Source organism: Cottoperca gobio, chromosome 22, assembly GCF_900634415.1.
Source record: "Cottoperca gobio chromosome 22, fCotGob3.1, whole genome shotgun sequence".
NCBI lineage: Eukaryota > Metazoa > Chordata > Actinopteri > Perciformes > Bovichtidae > Cottoperca > Cottoperca gobio.
The window spans coordinates 14,396,018-14,410,263 of record NC_041376.1 but is presented as its reverse complement, the minus strand read 5'-3'; the positions used below and the strand labels follow the sequence as shown (position 1 = coordinate 14,410,263).

The 14,246-nt window shown below is 41.1% G+C and overlaps 2 protein-coding genes across 4 annotated transcripts; both read right to left on the bottom strand.

Annotated features, from left to right (window-relative positions):
- Positions 1 to 395: 395 nt before the first annotated feature.
- On the bottom strand, positions 396 to 5,197 carry tdh2 (L-threonine dehydrogenase 2). Its single transcript, XM_029461263.1, has 9 exons — positions 4,817 to 5,197; positions 4,490 to 4,687; positions 3,892 to 3,934; positions 3,737 to 3,807; positions 3,437 to 3,586; positions 3,173 to 3,345; positions 2,343 to 2,433; positions 1,985 to 2,254; positions 396 to 1,317 (listed from the first exon to the last, which is right to left on the bottom strand). The coding sequence occupies exons 2-9, from the start codon at positions 4,671 to 4,673 to the stop codon at positions 1,172 to 1,174; spliced, it is 1,128 nt and encodes a 375-aa protein (XP_029317123.1). The 5' UTR covers positions 4,674 to 4,687; positions 4,817 to 5,197; the 3' UTR covers positions 396 to 1,171.
- Positions 5,198 to 5,341: 144 nt separating this feature from the next.
- Positions 5,342 to 13,983, bottom strand: LOC115027773 (myotubularin-related protein 9). 3 transcript variants are annotated; one of them, XM_029461261.1, is made up of 11 exons: positions 13,515 to 13,970; positions 12,421 to 12,477; positions 11,987 to 12,095; positions 11,660 to 11,785; positions 10,989 to 11,162; positions 10,698 to 10,915; positions 10,430 to 10,591; positions 9,874 to 10,015; positions 6,739 to 6,959; positions 6,472 to 6,623; positions 5,342 to 5,606 (listed from the first exon to the last, which is right to left on the bottom strand). In XM_029461261.1, the coding sequence occupies exons 1-11, from the start codon at positions 13,697 to 13,699 to the stop codon at positions 5,506 to 5,508; spliced, it is 1,647 nt and encodes a 548-aa protein (XP_029317121.1). In that variant the 5' UTR covers positions 13,700 to 13,970; the 3' UTR covers positions 5,342 to 5,505. The 3 variants fall into 3 exon arrangements, 2 of the variants coding, with proteins under 2 accessions (XP_029317121.1, XP_029317122.1); XM_029461262.1 differs by lacking the exon at positions 12,421 to 12,477 and having other exon boundaries at positions 13,515 to 13,968; XR_003834398.1 differs by lacking the exon at positions 5,342 to 5,606 and having other exon boundaries at positions 6,484 to 6,623; positions 6,739 to 6,955; positions 13,515 to 13,983.
- Between the last annotated feature and the right edge of the window lie 263 nt (positions 13,984 to 14,246).

Here is a 14,246-nt window from a genome sequence, read left to right as displayed (position 1 = left end):
GCTTATATAAAAGGTTTATAATTATTGATCCATCAATGTTTGAGCAGCTGGGTGAGATTTTTAGAAATGTTAATTCCTTCCCAAACAGCTGGGTCATTGAATCTATATCAGTGCATCACATTGTATTTGTTGATCATGTATTTTGTAAGTAAAATTTTCAAGTAACTAGTAATTTATGGTGGTGAAATAAACGTTGGGTAGTAAAAAAAATACAAAATTCCATTTGAAATGTAAGAGTAGAAGTAGAAGTACCTTTATATTGAACCTAGTTACCACCGTAATCTATACTGCTGTTATCAGCATCATCCTAAACATCATCATGGCCCACTCAGTAGTAAATTTACGTTCTACATGTAGAATACATGAAGTTCAACAATTCACAATAATCAGTACTGTTGGGGTAAATATAATTTTTATTATTCAAGGTACACTGCATTTTCATACATTGCTTTCTAAAGTAATCTACCGTAAATAAGGCTCCATTTGTTATCGGTGCTCATTCATAACTAAAAATCACACTGTTGGCAAAAAGGCAAAATAAAGGCTTCCTGTTCGATGCCACAGCAAGGATACTGGGATTGTATAATGTGTGATATTCACTTATTATAAAAAACTGCGTCCTTGAGTTTTTTATAATGAGTCTTTACAGTCCAGAGTTAACTGAGCCAGCCAATCCAGCTGATTCTGGAATCAAAGTGTACAACAGATTTGTTACTCTGAACGTGTAACTCCATTTAGTATTAAACATTTTCATAGACATTTTTGAAGACTGTTGTGTCCATTGATGCATTAGCATGACATTTGGACATCTCTAAAGCCTTTTTCTGTTCCGTCTGAGGCAACACGTGTTGAGTGATGCTTATACCATTATAACAATTAAAAACAACAAAGATGAAAGCAAGGTTTGATACTATAATATTCCCTGAAAAAGACTGAACTGTGTGTGTTTAAGTGCATGTGTATGATGTCTCATTGTCCACTGTACATTGAGAGCATCTGACTGAGAATTCCCACTTTACTTTACATACAGTCCCTGGCTCATTGCTGTAATGTTCCAGAGTAACAGAGGATACTGGTTAACAGCTTGTGAAAAGAAGTGTATCGTCGGTAAATGCAGGCTGAAGAAAAGTCAAGGGTTAGGCATTGGTCAGTCTTTGTCCAGCGGGTATGGCTAGCTGACTGGCAAACCCTCGTTTGTCCTCTTGTCTCGAATGGAGCGCAGCATGTCTGACACCAGCTCCTCAAGCCTGTAGACCGGCGCCCAGCCCCAATCTCTCCTGGCATTGGTGTCATCAAACCTCACGGGCCAGCTGTCTGCTGCAAATTGACAAGCAAGACGACCACATTACCTTCACCACATCGGTTTTAATTAAAGATAGCAACATCATCCGACAAAACATTTACAATTAAACAAGATAAAAACTTAAAGGAGCAGTGCGTAGGATTTAAGCTGAAAAAGCATTCCTAGCGCAGCTCGTCAAGTGCCGCCGCTAGCACACATATGGTACCAGTTCTTCACTTTCCATTCGTTGTCCATGTAAGCAGCCGTGCAATGAATTCTGGTAGCACCGGCGTGCGATTTAAATACTTCTACCACCTTTGCATTAGCTTTAAATCATGTGTGGACACCCAAAACTAAACTTGATTTCTAACCTGAAGATTAAACCTCCAGCGCTTTGGCTCGTCAGGCAATGTCTTTTTTCCCTTTAATATATGTCATTAAAATGACAGGGCTGTGGGTCATATAATTCAGGATATATCTCAACCTCGATCTCTCCTCGTCCATTCTTTGATACACACAAGAGGCAGCAAGAAGTGAGGAGAGTCGAGATGCCACAGGAAAAAAGAAGAAGTGTTCGAGTGGTAGAAAAAGTGTTTTTTCAGGGGTGGCAAACCATATATATTTTTTTAATTGATTGTAAACATTTCAAATACGTATAATCTCACACAGTTTTTGTGTGTATGCATGTGTACCACGTCTTACCGATGGTTTGGCGGACAGTGTCGGGATTGTAGGTGACCTTGAGGTGAGGGAGATGCCTGCGGATTTCTTGGGCCACCTCCTCTGGAGTGAAGCTCATGGCTGCGATGTTGTAGGTACGCAGAGACAGCTGGCACTCTGGAGCCTGCATGAACTCTACTGTGGCACGGTGGCAGTCAGAGACATGCATCATGGGAAGGCGGGTGTCGGGACGCAGGTAGCACTCGTGGTGCCCTGTGCTTAGAGCATCGTGGAAGATTTGAACTGCATAGTCTGTAAAGATAGAGGCCTTGAGTGCTTAGTCCATAACGTCAAGCTGATTGTGCTGAATATATGTGGCAGATGTGAAATCATGCAATACCTGTTGTTCCTCCTCCGGGGGGTGTGTTGACTGATATCACACCTGGGTAACGTAGGCAGCGGAAATCCAGACCATATTTATGATGGAGATACTAAAGAAAAAGACAAAGAATATTGAGAAATCAAAATGTTTTTAAAAATTGATGTATCATAATACTACATGCATGTGCATGCATGTAGTATTTTAGGATAGCTTTAAAGGGACAGTTCAAAAACATAGTAAACATATTTGTCCTATTACCTGTAGTGCTATTTATAAATCTTAATAGTTTTGGTGTGAGTTGCCGAGTGTTGGAGAAATCAGCCGTAGAGACGTCTGCCTTCTTTTCAATATAATGGAGCTAAATGGCACTCTGGTTGTGTCGCTCAAAGCAGCAAGAAAATACATTTGAACTCAACAGCAATTTCTTTTTGCAGAAATCATGACCCGGTTACTCAAGATAATCCACATACCTTGTGTTGTGAGCAGTTATATGTAGGAACTATTTTCTTTCTTCCGAACTACATCCACCAAGGAGTGAGCACAAGCCTCTTCCCTCTGCGCAGTGATACGGTTGGCAGGTGTAGTTCGGTTGAAAGAAAATAATTCCTACATGAAACTGATCACAAGGTCTGTGGATTATCTTCAAATGTATGTTTTTGGTGCTTTGAGCAACACAAGCCGAGTGCCATCTAATTTCATTATATTGGAGAGAAGGCAGACGTCTCTGCGGCCGATATCTCTAACACTCTGCAACTCACACTTAAACAATACTAACACTAACAATCTAGCTTGATACACAGCATGTATTTTTGATTTTGGGGTGTACTGTCCCTTTAAGATTGTCATACCTCCCCCATCAGTTCCCCATGCACTTTGGACACGCCATAGATAGTTCGAGGCCTTTGGACACAGAGGTCAGGGGCCGGGTCACGTGGAGAAGAGGGACCAAATGCTCCAATGGTGCTGGGGACAAAGAGGCGCAGGCAGTTCTCTAGGGCCAAGTCCAGCACATTATGAAGGCCTAGATGGACAGCAGAACATCCAACGTGGAGTTTGAACATGAACAATCATTAAAAAGGTGGTACATGTACATGTGTGTGTATTCAGCAGACCAGTGATGTTGATCTTGCGTGCCAAAGCCACATTGGCTTCACCCACAGCGCTAAGCAGAGCGCTGTAGTGGATCAGCCAAGTGATTCGATAATTTACTATCAGTTCACGGAGATGTTTGTAGTCCAACACATCAGCGTATACAAATGGACCTAATAGGAAAAGAGAAGGCGGAGGGATCAATGAAAAGAAAGTAACTAATGATTTTAATCAGAAGGGAAGTAACATGTACATTTTATTGAGTGTAAAAGTGTAAAACACAACATAGAAGGTGAGAAGAACTTGTATTTGGTTTTGCATACCATTGTCGTAAACATGAGGTTGAGGCTTCTTAATGTCTGACAGGATGACATTCTCCGTTCCATAATATTTCCTAGACATAATATACATATGATGACATTCAAATTTCAAACATTTTGACAAGTGTTCATGTCTCAAGAATGTCTACGTATCTCACCTCAGTATCTGTGCCAGTCCCACACCTAACTGCCCAAGACCACCTGCACACAGAGTCAAAGTTTGTTAACAAGCATGAAAATGGAATCAATGTTTGTTTTTTCGTGCATCACGCTTCAGCTTTTTTGTTTGTTCCAAAGCTTTATCCTGAGACAAAAAGCAACTGCGGGCTATTATTGTCCCAACAGTCACTCATTGGCTCTTTTATGTTAACAACACTGTCTGTACGCGCCCTATTGTGAAGAGTCAAAATGAGGTCCTGCTGTTGGAGCGCCGTAAAAACAACTCGAAAGGAAAAAAAACGACAGCACGTGTCTGGTATTCCACTCATCGATGCCACCATATCAATCCTTTCTTTTGCATTTTATTTCATTTAAAGATAGGATCTGATTGGGAGTGATTAACCCGGCCCTGTTAAAAGGTGCCTTTGAGTAAGGAACTCAACCCTCAGTGTAACAGCTCTGTGGCCAACAGGACAAAACAGTGGCTGCAGTGAAAGTGGTAGAAAGCAATGGCAGCTTCACAGGTTCAGTGTTTGTTTAGCTGTGGAAAAGTCTTTGGGTATCATAAGTTTGTGAAATAAAAGAAAATAGTATTACCCGTGATGAGGATACGGGGGTTCTCCTGTGAAGATGGGGGGCTGCTGGTGTCCTGGCTGTTCCATCTGCTCATCTGCCTGTGCAAACAGCTGAGGCTGCCGGGCACACTCCGCGCCTTGCTGAGACAACCTCGGCAAAACAGGCCGAGCACAGCCGCAGTGGGCACACAGACCCCTGGTTGCATGTTCAGTAGAAGTCCTTAAAGTAAAATGTAACCATACAGATGACACAGAACTTCTTCACCTTGGTTATGATCATTGGGGCATATACAAAATGTGTTAAAATAACATTACAGACACAAAATAGTAAACAGAAAATATTTGTTACCTGACAAAATCAGAAATCTCAGGCAGATGATTCTTGGTCCGAAACCAACCGATCAACTATTCCTCTGAACTAAATTCCAAAATAAGCGCTGACAAGACTGTTTTCGAGGCGTTTTAGTATCAGAATTAAAAGATGATCATCCGATTGGTCACTGTTTCAGTTCACCCAGTAACCACTGGATAAATAAGCAGGTGTAGAAAGTCATGCTGGGCTATGTGGTTCTTGTCCACTTTGTATAATCACCAGGGCAAGTGGCTCTTCACTGAACTGGACTACAGTCTCCAGCTTGCAAAGCTCCGTGTGTGCAAACATGCTGACTTGCAGTGCACAGGGATTTGTATTGTGAAGAGTGTTTAGCTGAGCTTAACAGGACTGGGAGGTGTGTCCGTTATATAGCCTTCTTCTATTGATAATATGTTTAAGTAAATATATGGCAGAAAATAATAAAAGCAGTTTTTAAAACAGTAAAGTATGGTGTTAAAATATAGTGGGCTAAATAGACTGAAAAGAAAGAAACAATAAATATACATTTTTATACAATTTTTATGAAAGAATAAAAAAATACTGTACATTACAACATAGTAGGTTGTCAAAAATAACAATTCCAGTCAAAAGGCATTGCACATTGGTAACATTCCTCCTTAAAACATGTTCTACACCATCTTCACTTCTTCATGTCCTGATAGGCATCAGCTGAGCGCCAACTTCCCCCACTCAATGATCATGTTCCTTATTTCCTCCTGAGCCTCTTCAAGGTGACGAGCCTGTGGGGTCCACCTCAGAAAGAAGCCTTAGGATGAGACGTAGGCTTGAGTCAGCATCGAAGCTCAATAAATAAAATCCTAGAATCATCATAGTAGCAAAACCCATAGGTTTACAACTCACTACATACTACATATTAGAGTTATAGTATTACTCTACATAGTATAGCCTTTAAATTAGAGGCTATACTATTGAATAGTAGGGATGCATGATATATATCGAAATCGATATAGAAATCAGGCAGATAAATAATCAGCTGAAAATGTATTTTATTATTATTATTATTATTAATTATGGGAAATATGAGTATAATATTTTGTAATATTTCAATAATATAATTATAGCCTATAAATTGTCTGCCGATAATGCAAAGCCCAATTGCTTTCGTTGACTTAACAAACGCAGCATCTACACTTTTCGATACAGTAGGTAGCGGTCTGCGCCACTAAAGTTAGTTTGCGATCCGCCAATAAACGCAGAGAAGAAGAAGAACAAGCGCAGCACAATGACTAGAGAACTAAATATGTTGTCGCCGGATTGGAGGTTTTTCACAGATTCAGAGGACAACAACAAGATTGCAGATTACAGTTTTTTGATGTATTTTACTAGAAAGAATCAGTCAGAACTTTGTTTTTGTTGTTAACAATAGTGATGTCAGTTATATTTGTTTAGGTCAGAGCTATGGAATATTAAATCCTCCATCTTTGCTCACTACATCTTAGCCGTTCTTACCCTTATGTGTGCATAAACTATGGGTTATAAAAGTATTTTTTAAATATAAAAATGTGAAATTATCATTTATCTTCATTAGTAGTCTAAGTCATTATCGCTTATCAGTATCGGCTGTAAAGTATCTACTACATGATGCATCCCTAGAATACATCAAAACTCACCTCTCCAAAGCTGCAGGGACTGAGGGTGGACCGAGGGCCAGATTGCCAGCTCAGTGGGCTCATATAGGGGGTTAGAGTAGCCGTCCCTCTCCCTGGGCCTCAACAGGGCCTGGAACAAACAGCGAGTGTTCTCCTTCACTCGCAGAACACACCTGAGAGGGAAGAGTGAAGGTCACTTAAACCTTGGATGTAAAGATAGTTTGAAAGAATGAAACTGAGTTTTGTGTCAGCCACCAATGCCCCGTTGTGCTGATAAGTAGCACTGACCTCTCCTGCTGGTTGTTACACAGGAAGGTGCCATAGTTAGACGCGTAGGCCTCTGTCGCCAGCCTCAGGAGCAGCGCCTCAGAGAAGCCTAGTGCCAGCGGGAACTGACGCCACAGCTGCCACACACAGTCCAGCAGCAGCAGGAAGACCGGCGACTCCTGCTGGAGACGGGCGTGGGAGTAGGCCGAGTGGGAACAACGCTGCTGGAATGGGTGACCTGCCTGGAGGGAAGAACACTAATATTCATATATACATACATATAGTACAAATTATTGACATATGGTGTCAATTCCAAGTTATTAGGGAAGACGCTACAGGTGAATAGAGTATGATATCACCATGAAACTTCCCCAGTCGATTACTTACTGTAGGACAATTCTTTTTTGTATTGCAAGTTTTCTGAAATGTAATGTTTAAATATGCAAATAATGCATTATTTTATTACACATGTTCATTTTCATACATTTCCGGAACAGAAATCTGAACATTGGATAAAGCCAGGATAGAAATTCTTGCTTCATTTTGTTGACATATCAGTCAAAGGTTTTGACAAAGGGGATTTTGGATATCTCTTTGTAAATGTGCAGACACAAATAGACACAGTAAAATAAACTTTCCAAACAATACATTTCTTTCCACAAGTCTGAAAGAAGACATGTTATGGAAGCAAAATAGCCAAAATCTCAAAATTGACCAGTGCATAAAAAAACTAAAAGGCCTTAAAAGGGATCATGGGCAGAGTTGAAATATTATCACCGACCTTATCGATCAATTCGTACAACTTGGTTGGTCAATGAACTTAAGTCTAAAGCATGAACTACTACTTTGCTCCATATCACTTTATCTTCTGTATGATTGAACGTGAGACGTTAGTGTTATATCAATTTGGTTGTTCTGTAAAATTGAAAATATTGTTTCATGGTTTGTGTGTAGACAAGCAGAATGATATGTTATAGCTAAAACAGCTTACAAACAGTGAGCACTTAATATTTAAGTATAAAAAAATATTTAAGGAAGAAAAATTGTTTCCCCTAAAATTTTGAGAAATGCTCCACTAGAGGTAGAATTGTTGAAAAGGGGCAACGTTTGGAAACAGGGTGAAGGTGAAGAGAAACAAGGTTTGTTAAATCCATGACCGGTACTTGCAGCACACTGAAGATTTTTTAAGTCATTTCCTGTTAAGACTGTGGAGCAATTTCCTTTTAGCAAGAGATTTGGCCATAACCGCATGTGAGATTGCGGACAGCTCTGCAGAAAAACTGCAAATGTTAAAGGACAAATATTCAATACTCTCTCACTTAAGGCGTGACTGGAATGCTTCAATATGATTTAAATTCTTAACTTTACTGAAAGCATTAACTTAAGCATTAGGCTTTTAAAACAAATACACATTTATTTTTTGGATGAAGTGACCCTGAGCTACTGATACTTTGTTTGTGTATTTAGTTTAGGATTTGTATTTGTTTTCTTGAATGACCAATATTTACAGTGCCTATAGAAAGTCATCATACCCCTTTGAAATAGTTACTTTATTTGCCGTACAGCCTGAAATCAAAACCCATTAAAAAAAATACATCAACATCAAACTAATGAAAAAAAAGTCGACAGTTCTAAAAATTAATAAAAAATGAAAAACTAGAATAACAGGGTTGGAAAAGTCATCAGTCCCCTCATTTAATACTTTGTAGAGCCACCTTTTGCTGCACTTACAGCCATCAATCTATTTGGATATGTCTCTACTAGCTCTGCACACCTAGATTGGGGAATATTTGTCCTTGCAGAATTGTTCGAGTTCAGTCAAATTCCGTGGTGAGCGGCGATGGACTGCTCTCTTCAAGTCCATCCACAGATGTTTTATCGGATTTAAGTCAGGGCTCTGACTTGGCCACTCAAAAACATTCACCTTCCTGTCCTTAAGCCACTGCGTTGTTCTTTTGGCGGTTTGTTTAGGATCGTTGTTGTGTTGAAAGCTGAATGACCTGCCCATCTTCAGCTGTCGAGCAGAAGGACGCAGGTTTTCCTCAAGAATGTGGGTGAACTTGGCAACATCCATTTTCCCTTCAGTCCTGACCAAGTGCCCAGTCCCTGCTGAAGAGAAACATCCCCACAACATAATGTTGCCACCATGTTTCACAGGAGGTATGGTGTGTTTTGGATGGTGTACTGCGTTCTGTTTTCGCCAAACATAGTGCTTGGAGTTCAGTCCAAAAAGTTCAATCTTAGTCTCATCTGACCATCCAACCTTTTTCCACATGGCAACAGAGTCTTCCAGGTGTGTTTTTGCACAAATGAGACTGAGTGTGGCACCTTTTCATTAAAGGCTTCTTTCTTGCCACCCTGCCATACAGGCCAGCTTTGTGTAAAGCTTGTGAGATTGTCGTCACATGCACAGACCGACCAGTCCCAGCCATAAAGACTTGTAAGTCCTTCAAAGTTGCCTTCGGCCTCGTGGTTGCATCTCTGATCAATGTCCTTGTGGTTCGGTCATCCAGTTTGGACGGACGGCCTGATCTAGGCTAGTGTTGGTGGTGCCATACGCTTTCCACTGCTTAACGATGCTCTGAACAGTACAGAGGGAAAGCTAAATCCTTCAAACTATTTTTGTAGCCTTCACCTAACTTGTGCCTTCCTACAACTTTATCCCGGAGGCCTTTTGAAAGCAATTTTCCAACCATGGTGAATTCTTTACAGAACTATGCACTACTAATAGTGGAATCCTCAAGAAACCGCTGGTTTGATTCTGAAGTAATCAAAATGACTTCAATGGATGTCCGGTAGGCGGCAGTTAGCCTGGTGTTTGATCTGGAAGTTGATTGGCTGCACCTGAGCAAGTTTATAACGGTATACTCTACGGGGCTAGTCACTTACCCAAACCAGGTATTTCACTAATTCATTTTTAATAAGTGTCCAGATTTATTTTGACATTATTTTTTGCTTTGATGACGAGGGTTATAATGTGTACATGCAGCTCAAAAAAGTTAGATTGAATTTATTTTAGTTTCCAGGGTGTAATGTGACAAAAGGTAAAGACTTTCACAGGGTATGATGACTTTCTATAGGCACTGTATGCCCACAACTCTTTGCAAATGAGACAGCAGCATTTTGCAATCTTTCAACACACACACATACACTGACCTGCACCCACTCCCTCTCGAGCAGAGCCAGGAAGCCCTCCAGTGTGCGGCAGCATGGGTCCATGATGAGCTGCGCCAGAGTGCTGATGAGCAAAGTGGAGTCTGTCCCCTCAGAGCCGTGAACCAGAACTGAATGACCGTCCCTGGACAAAACCAATGGACATACTATAGTACAGTCCTGTTTCTCTACATGTATAAGAAAAGGCATACATGCATTTATTTATAACTCCAGCTGTCTTCTGCTTTGCGAATGGCCAATTTTGCAACCTTTTTTCAATTTTCTCAAATTCTGTATTCGACAACTTTGTCAGCATTATCTACGAACTTCGCTGATCTAAAACCAGGAAAGACATTTGGATACATCCATCTGTTCATCAATGATACTTATAAAATATTTTTGCCTTCTGTTTTGCTTTCCTTTCCACCCAATTTTACAGTAAGATGCAAAAAGGCTTGTAGCAGATTGTCCCTATAAACAAGAATATGCTTTTGACACAAGGTAAGAGCGAACCTAATGTAATCCCACAACAGACATACACCGTGGGGATAGTTCTTACCTCTCCACACACTCTGCCAGCAGGCCAGCTGTTGACAGGGCAGTTTGGACGTGAGACAGCCACTTTGAATTTTCAAGCTTACTGAGCCAACGGTCCATATTATGGGACTCATCACCACAGGCCTCCACCAGTTTAATCAGACTCTCCTGCAGGGCTTTACCTCTGCATATGAAGACAACAAGGTGAAGGAGGTTAGTTTGAAGGGACATATCAGGGTACAAAACGGTTGTCACACAAACACACACACACACAAAACACACACACACACCTCTCCATCTGTCTGTGTAGTCTCTTCCAGCTGCTATAACCCGATTTGGACTCAAACCCTCCGCCTGTGATCCGGGCCTGCAGGGCCTGCTGACTAGAGCGTGTGTCGATAATGTAACCTTTGTCTGAGCCGTCAATCACAGCCTGGAGGAGGAACTCATCTTCCATGCAGCGTTTCCTATTGGCTCCCGTCAGTGGCTGACTACTGCTCATGATTACCTGAAAAGTAGGATTAGTTGCATTTATAGCATGAATTGTAGGCTAGCAGTGGAGACACGTGTAAGCACCTCACCATGCCGTTCTTCCTGTGGTAGTAGCAGAGCACAGGGAAGCGTCCTCTCTGTCTGAATTTGGCTATCTTCTCCAGCATGGCGTCATCTATGTTCTTGGGGACAATGACGGCTGGAGGGTAAGAGGGACACACTGAGTAGTGTCTGTTCACGGTGCTCAGTCTCCACCGGTCATGCTGCAAACAGAGGAGAGAGAAAGTGTATTTAAACTTTAATACACACAACCTGCATACAGCACATTCATGTTTACCACCCTGCTCGGCCTGTAACAACTTTTCTGTCAAAGGATATGTCTCCTAAACCTTCATATTTAACGGACAGATATGAGTGGTATCAATTTTTTCATCTAACTCTCGTAATGAAGCATATTTCCCAAAATGTCAAACTATTCCGTTCAAACTCCATCTGACAAACCTTAAGCACATAATACAAAGCTGCATTGTGTCTGTAACACATACGCAACAATGCTGCCCTGAGGTTCCACCCCATCACCATAGCAACATGCCATTCCCAGAGGAAGATGTCCGTCTATTAAAGCACAAATTCAAGCTGCGTGCAGCACATTCTGATGTTAACGGAAAACAAATGAAAGCTTCAGGGATATCCTGATTCTTGACCCCTGGCATTTTCCTGTCATGTGGTTATTGGATGACTGTTAGGATGAGTTGCTTACAAGTTCTGTCATTTGACTGTAGTGCTTTTCAGGTGACGAGAGACCCCACTGGTCCTGCAGGCTGGCATTAGAAGGTCTGTAAAAGAAAGGATACATCTCCGACACAGCCTCCAGACAGGACAGGGTCTGGAAAAAGCGACAAAGGGATTGTTGAAAGAGAATGTTATCAGATGTAAAGCACAGATGAGGGCAACAGTGGAAATAGTGAGTAACGCTGTATTCAAAGAAAGGATGTAAGATCCCATTGTAAGACATAAACTACTGATTTCCTTATCCATGTGTGCTATGTTTCATGGCTTAGTAGGATTATTAGATTATTTATTATACCTCGATAGAGCGTGCAATATTGAGACACTGCTCCATGCCCGGGATGTCAAGGTGGAGCACACGTAGATCTTTACACTTAATGGAAATCGTCCCTGAAGATCCAGATATCCTGCACACACACACAAACACACATCGCTATGACTCCTACGCAAAACAATGTAAACAGTACCCTTGTGTGTGTCCACTTCCTCCCTCAATGCCTGTTTAGAGTCTAGCAGTGCAGGCTTGCAGCAGAAAAGGAAGGTGAACCAAGTGGGAGGGGGCGTTCTCTTTCAACCCCTACTCACCAAAAATACATTGAGTGGTTTGAGCAAGATAAGAAAAAGCTGTTAGTAGCAAGCAACACACAACATGGTGTGTGTGGAAGGTGATAAGAAAGAGAGTTGCTGGCAAATGCGAGCAGCAGACACATGGCAACACAAAGGATGTCCAACCTTTGACTGTGGCCTGCGTTAGAGAAGGGGCAGGAGTAGGCCAAAAGGTTTTCCACACTGGTTAAAAAGATTTGAGGAATAATGGAATTAGACATTAATTATACATTCTCCGACAGCTTTGGTGCTGATTAGTTATGTTGATTAGTGTGATTATTTGTTTGACCAAGTTTGTGACTCTAATCCTTAGAATGAAAAAGTGCTCAAATGATCCATAAACCCTTATTAAAGGGGAACACCACCTAAAATAAAAAATATATATTTTAATTTCCAGGTAGTCTGGAGCTGCTCCATAGACATTGAATGGGAGACTGACACACAAAAGAAATGATTTATACCCAAATGAGCTTTATTCTCTGTAGTTAGGGTTGTAACAGTATGAGATTTTCACTCTATGACAACCGGCTCCAGAAGAATAATGTCCTATAATTAATAACATTACCATATAATAACAATACGATTACCATATATTGTAGGTACCTTTAGGTCACACACACACACACACACACACACACACACACACACACACACACACACACACACACAGTTTTTTCAATACCGTAGAGCAAATGCATGATAACCATCCATTTTAACATTGTGGTATGTTGTTACAACCCTAAATGTAGTGCTGTCAGTTCTGAAACAGAACATGTGCCCATATACTATATTATTATATACTTTATATAGTATAGTAATATAGTATATTATACTATGCTCATTACCCTGGGTGCTCTCAGTGTCATAACATATTTCCCAATTCATTGTCTATGGACTTGATGACGTCCCAAATTTGAGACCGGTTTCTAAATCTGACATATTTAGGTTTTAGCACTCTAGTTTTTGAATTTGGGAGAGAGTTGTTCAGTTTGACTAATATTTTCGGACTGTGGTGTATTTTTAAACAATCAAATACATCATTACGGCTGTTAGTTGAATTGTGTTGAATCAAATGTCATGTGTCTGGCAATTTGGAAACAAATGGAAGCAAATGACTGTATACTTTTGAATATGTTAATTTCATGATGCACTGCTAAACTAAAGTACTTGCTAAGATGTATATTGTTGCAGTGATCGCTCTCCAGTCCTCCTCTTCTCACCTTTTCTCAATGGCATCGATGTTCCTGAGGAGCAGCAAAACCTGCCGACAGCTGCCCTCCTCCCTGTCCGAGAAGAGCAGGTGGTGGCCGGTGACGCACAGGGTGCCTCTGCTCGGCGGGTGGAGCGTCTGTCGGAGCACAACATCCTCCACATTGGCGGTCTTGATGTGCTCAGAAAACTCCATCACGAAGCAAAAACCTTGATTGTGAACTTCTAACTGCACAAGTGGCCAAATCACTTGCTCGCCTGAGAAAATGAAAGCTTCCTCCTCTCTTCACTCAGATGGTTGGGTAGCACAGCAGTTGCGCTCTGTTTGTTCGACGATAAGGACCCTATAAATAGATTCATTTTTTTCTGAGCATAGCCAGGCCTTAATGTTGCTGCAGCTTCCTTCACACAGGTGGCTGCTGAGCACGAGACTGTGTAGCTCGAGGCCACAGAAAACAGACGGAAGTGCACGTTTCCTGAGAAACAGCAGCACTGAGATGTGACACATATTGCTGGTAAAAGTTTTTGCATTGTGGGGGAAGAGAGGGGAAGAGAGAGGCAGCAGTGATGTGCTTGATATATAATAAATGACCACTAGATGGCATCCTACTCTAACTGCAATAAAAAGCTTGTTTTAAATCACGACCCATCTGTAGTTTGGTTTAGTGCAGGTGGAAGAAGTATTTGAGTATTTTACTTTAACATAAGTGGCAATACCGCAATGAAGAAATACTCAAATACAA

Bases quoted from the DNA above. Each gene is read 5' to 3' on its own strand.
- tdh2 (XM_029461263.1), bottom strand. From the start codon at position 4,673: ATGCAACCAGGGGTCTGTGTGCCCACTGCGGCTGTGCTCGGCCTGTTT. The intron at 3,808-3,891 runs GTGAGATACGTA...TATTATGTCTAG, and splicing joins GGACTGGCACAGATACTGAG to GAAATATTATGGAACGGAGA. The intron at 2,434-3,172 runs GTATGACAATCT...CTTTTTCTTTAG, and splicing joins ATGGGGAACTGATGGGGGAG to TATCTCCATCATAAATATGG.
- LOC115027773 (XM_029461261.1), bottom strand. From the start codon at position 13,699: ATGGAGTTTTCTGAGCACATCAAGACCGCCAATGTGGAGGATGTTGTG. The intron at 12,478-13,514 runs GTGAGAAGAGGA...CTTTTTAACCAG, and splicing joins ATCGATGCCATTGAGAAAAG to TGTGGAAAACCTTTTGGCCT. The intron at 6,624-6,738 runs GTCAGTGCTACT...CTTCCCTCTCAG, and splicing joins TGTAACAACCAGCAGGAGAG to GTGTGTTCTGCGAGTGAAGG.